This window comes from Dendrobates tinctorius, unplaced genomic scaffold (genome assembly GCF_039654945.1).
Source record: "Dendrobates tinctorius isolate UK_male_01 unplaced genomic scaffold, ASM3965494v1 ptg000064l, whole genome shotgun sequence".
Lineage (NCBI taxonomy): Eukaryota > Metazoa > Chordata > Amphibia > Anura > Dendrobatidae > Dendrobates > Dendrobates tinctorius.
The window spans coordinates 24629237-24634721 of NW_027361732.1; the positions used below are offsets into that span (position 1 = coordinate 24629237).

Here is a 5485-nt window from a genome sequence, read left to right on the forward strand (position 1 = left end):
TCCACTGTTACATTAGCTATGTTACAGCTCTGTCCTTCTGGGCAAATAAAGTCATCTTGTTTTCGTTCTTTTGCGCTTTCCTTCCACAACCACCTTATCCGACTGGTGTTTTGACTTTGGATTTGAGTACCCGGTGTTCATCCTTCAACTTTCACCAAACACTCGCTTCCAAGGCTTCCAATAATTCCACATATTCCCAGAAATATCTGTTAGGGAAAAAAAAAAAACAAAGCATGATTTTATTCACGCAAATAACATTTTTCCTGGGGAACATATTCCCATTTCTCCACTCCTGGTCTCATGATTAGCAAAGTATGATCCTTGCCCACAGCAATAACTTCAGCCGCCGATGGCGGTCCTTGAGGACTCTGTACCCAAATTCTAGCTCCTACATTGGTCACATCTGATGACCCAAATGCTTTATCCCCCCGTAAGGAGAGTTCTAGTGGAGCTTGTCCTTCGATGGCTTGATCTAAACTAATAGGTATTACCAACATTTGAGCCATCTTTTGTCCTTTGGAAATAACTAGCGGCTCTTGTCCTAAATTGGACATAATAACTTTAATTTCTCCTTGATAATCAGCATCAATTACTCCTCCCACCACTATGGCCCCTCTTAAAGCAAAACTAGACCGAGTTGCCAACTGACCATAATGTCCTTTAGGCATTTGACATCCCAATCCCGTCGGTATAGGAACAGTCTTACCTGGCGGCACAATAGTCACCTCTATTGCGCTGAGATCCAATCCCGCAGACAGGGGAGTTGCTCTTTCAGGAATTTTAGCCTCTTGATTCATCTTCCACCAAGTGATTGTATGTACAATATGAGTTTCGTGGATGGTAAGATTGGGTGTCAGCATTCTCATCAATGGTGTCATGGAATCAGTTATAGGCCTATTGTTGATAATTTGTAAAGCCTCACTCAAATTGTCTCTCCACTGGCCATATTCTCCTTCCTTATTGTGTATCTTTTTCAGAGTGGACTTCAAGAGTCCATTCATCCTTTCCACCAACCCTGCAGCTTGGGGATAGTAGGGCATATGATATACCCATTGGACATTATGCTCATTAGCATAATCCTTTATCTGTTGACCAGTGGAGTGTGACCCATTGTCAGTCTGTATCTGCAGTGGAACACCATAGTATTGTGTGATAATCTCTAATGTACGTAATGTGCTCCATTGTGTGGCTGCTTTGCAAGGGAATCCTATCATAAGTCCTGAGTAGGTATCTACTGCTGTGCAGACATATTTACATCCCCTACTCTCAGTGAGTGGACCAATGAAATCCATCTGCCAAATTTGAGCTGGTAATTGTCCTCGAGCTATGTGTCCCATTACTGTGTGTGGAACTTCCCTTTTTTTGTGAATGCTGGCATACTGGACACTGTGCAATGACTTGTTTTATTATGTCCATAGTTAGTGGAACACCTCTTTCTTAGGCCCACCTGTAAGTGGCTCTTCCTCCAAGGTGTCCACTCTTGTTGTGCGCCCAAACGGCTGTACCTTGCAGCCATTTTTCTTTTTCTTGATCAACTTCAGAAGTCTGTCTAATGGCGGCGGCTTTATCTGCTTCAGAATTGAACAAACGATCAAGTGAGTCAGCAGACATATGTGCATCAACATGAAAAACAGTAGTAAGTGTGATTTGAACCATTTCTTCTATAAATTCCCACACCTCTTTTCCCCACACTTCCTTACCATGTATTAACCAACCATATTTCTTCCATCCCATCATCCAAGTTGCAAGACCATTAGCCACAGACCACGAGTCTGTGAAAAGGTGACACTCCTTCCCTTGTTCTAAACTCAATGCCAGAAAGATAGCATATAATTCTGCATATTGACTACTTTTACCGTGACCTTCCATAATCAAATGTTTTTCCAGTTTCGGGTTATAAGCCACACTTTTCCAGTGTCGCTTTCCATTGACATATCGAGCTGACCCATCAGTGAACCAAGCATGTTGCTGTTGTTGTTCTGTTAAATCTTCATAAGATTTTCCCCATTTTACAGGGGACTCTTCCAGGACAGATGGTTTCCCAGGGGATTTGATTTCTACCCCTATTTCAGCTATTTTCTCATGGAGGGAGGCGATCCCGCCTTCTCCTTTCTTTGCTCTTTCAGAAATGTACCATTTCCATTTTATGATACTTTGTTCCTGTGCATGTCCTACCCTATTGGTTTTAGGGTTAGACAATACCCATTGCATTATAGGTATTGCTGGTCTTAATAAGACTTCATGTCATAAAGTTAGCTGTTCTGTTTCTACCAATGCCCAATAACAAGCTAGCAATTGTTGTTCAAATGAAGTATACTTTTCTCCAGCATCAGGGAGTTTTCGATTCCAAAATCCTAAGGGGACTCTTTTTCCCCCTTGTTGTTGCCATAATGACCAATTTGCATACATATTTTATACTGATACATGCAATTCTACACTCCCCGCTGTCATTGGCCATAACTCTACAGCTTGCTGTATGGCCTCTTTTACCATTTCAAAGGCGGTTGGTTGTTCTTCCCCCCAATTAAATTCATATTTCTTCCTCGTAACTTTATACAAAGGGGACAGCATCTGTCCTAAATGAGGTATATGCTGTCTCCAAAATCCAAATAGCCCAATATAAGATTGAGTCTCTTGCTTAGACTTGGGAGTAGGGAAATTAATAATCTTCTGTTTTACTTTTGGTAAAATTTCCCTATGTCCTTTATTCCATTGTATTCCAAGAAATTTTACAACTTGAGCCAGTCCTTGGACCTTTGCTTCATTTATTTCCCATCCTTTGCTCCTCATATGCACCAAAAGTTTTTCCAATTGTGATTTCACTGCCTGCTCCTCATTTCCTTGTATCATTATATCATCAATATAGTGTGAAATTTGCATATCTGAGGGCAAGGAGAACTGATCTAGATGTTCTGCCACCGTCCGGTGACAAATAGTAGGGCTATGAAGCCATCCTTGAGGCAATCTGGTCATGGTATACTGTCGACCTAACCAGGTAAAAGCAAATTGATCCTGCGCCTTTTCCTCTATTGGAATTGTAAAGAAGGCATTAGCCAAACCAATCACTGCATACCAAGTTCCATTATGACTCTGTATATTTTCTATTATAGTGATAGTATCTGGCACTGCAGCTGTTAATGGAGGGGTACATTTGTTCAATTCCCTGTAATCCACTGTCATACGCCAGGAGCCATCACTCTTTTTAACTGGCCAGACTGGATTATTCCATGCAGTAGTAGTGGTACGCATGACTCCTGCGTCCACCAGATTTTTAATTGTTTCAGTAATCTCTTTGTGTCCCCCTGGTATTCGATACTGTTTCATTGCCACCATTTTAGTAGCAGGAGGGATATGTACAGAGGGCATTTTTACTTTTCCTACCATTACAGGTCTCATTTGTATTTCTGCCCTTTTTACTCCAAAGGAGAATTTTCCAGCCGATAAATTTAAAGTCATTCCTTTTAAAACATCAATTCCCAATATATATTCTGGAATGGGTACTACTAAAACACGGTAATTTCTTATCGGTAAGTTTCCTATTTTCAAAGCAACTTGTGTTTCTACTCCGGTGATTACCTGTCCTCCTAGTCCGGCAATTTTAATTTTTGGACCTTTGAATTTTGTGGGAATACTTTTTCTTTATTAATTTTTCCTCTTCTCTTGCGATATTTATTTTGAGCAACTATGATAGCAGCTTTCTCTGCTACACTCTGGTAATGTTCCAACTTATCTTTGAGCAGATGGGTATTGCAATCCAGCACCACTTTCTGCCCTCCTAGCTCTGCAACTTTTCGTTCCAATTGAGAGCACTTCCTCTGCATTTGTTGATTCCGCTCATGCATCGCGCGATATGCACTGAGCAGACTCCAAGTTCGTCGCCCAAGCGACACAACATCACCCGCCTTGGCGGGGACACCCCTGAGTACATTAACAACATCCTGGGTTGACTGCATCACCTGCCTTTGCAGGGAAAACCTCGAGTAACTAAACAACATCGAGGGGTTATCTGCATCACCTGCCTTTGCAGGGATCCCCATGAGTAAACCAACAACATCATGGGTTAACTGCATCACCTGCCTTTGCAGGGAAAACCTCGAGTAACTAAACAACATCGAGGGGTTATCTGCATCACCTGCCTTTGCAGGGATCCCCATGAGTAAACCAACAACATCATGGGTTAACTGCATCACCTGCCTTTGCAGGGAAAACAAATCCACATACGCCGTCCTAAAGACTCTACATCACCCCTGAGTACTTTAACAACATCAGTGGGTTCACTACCTTTAAGCTTACTAGACCACTGTTCCGCCAGTCCAGAACTGCTCAACTCATGTGCCAATACATTATACGGTGCCTCAGTCCAACCGGGCACATCCACAACATCCTCCTGCTTTTCCTTTCGTTTCTTAAACATATTGAAAAAAAAAAAGATCCTGCCGACTACGCCAATTTATGTCTTGCTAAATTTTCTCCCAAATTAGGTTATCTACCTTAACTTATGTAGCGCTCACTGGCATCCCAACTAGGCAAAGATTATTGACAATGTTTTATTTCAGCAAGCAATCATTTTGTTTTACATAGCACATGAATAGTCTCAAGATTTTAAAAAAATGACAGTTATGACATGAAAGATTTCAGCATCAATAATAATTACCGAGTTATTGTAGCATCACCCTTCGCATCGGGGGACCTCAATCAGCGGGAAGGGGTTTTCCTCGGTCAGCATCACAGACTAAGTGCGTCCACTTGAATCGTCTGGAAAGTCCCTACCCGCTGAGGAGGTCAGTACTTTTTATAATATTAATTGGAATGATCACGCACTGACATGCGCAGTAACTTGTTTCTTTTTCACATTCCTCCTTTATCTCAGTTGGTTTGGTTCTCACATTCCTCCCTTCCAACTCCCACAACAATGCCTGAGCAGGTGGTTGCTTTTCACATTCCTAAGTGTGTGCTCTCCTCATGGTAGGAAAAGTTCAGATTCCGGTCACAATCCATAGTATCCAAATGGATGTTTCAATGTACTGCAATCACTACCTTATTGACTGGATGCCTATCTATACCAGTCTCTCACTCATGCATATCCCATTTGTATCACACTGGCCTATACCCAATTGAGCATCTCTGGAGAGACCTAAAAATGGGTGTCCACCAACATTCACCATCCAACCTGAAGGAAGTAGAGAGGATCTGCAAGAAAGAATCACAGAGGATCCCCAAATCCAGGTGTGAAAAACTTGTTGCATCATTCCCAAAAAGACTCATGGTTGTAATATCTCAAAAGGGTGCTTCTACTCAACACTGAGGAAACAATCTAAATACTTATGACCATGTGATATTTCAGCTTTTCTTTTTTAATAAATTTGCAAAAATTTCTACATTTCTGTTTTTTTCAGTCAAGATGGGGAGCAGAGTGTACATTAATGAGAAAAAAATGAACTTTTTTGAATTTATCGAATGGCTACAATGAAACAGAGTGAGAAAT

The 5485-nt window shown here is 41.4% G+C and overlaps 1 protein-coding gene across 1 annotated transcript; it reads right to left on the minus strand.

The window, feature by feature from the left end:
* Positions 1-239: 239 nt before the first annotated feature.
* On the minus strand, positions 240-797 carry LOC141094418 (deoxyuridine 5'-triphosphate nucleotidohydrolase-like). The gene has a single exon (XM_073580203.1). The coding sequence runs from the start codon at positions 795-797 to the stop codon at positions 240-242; it is 558 nt and encodes a 185-aa protein (XP_073436304.1).
* Positions 798-5485: the final 4688 nt, after the last annotated feature.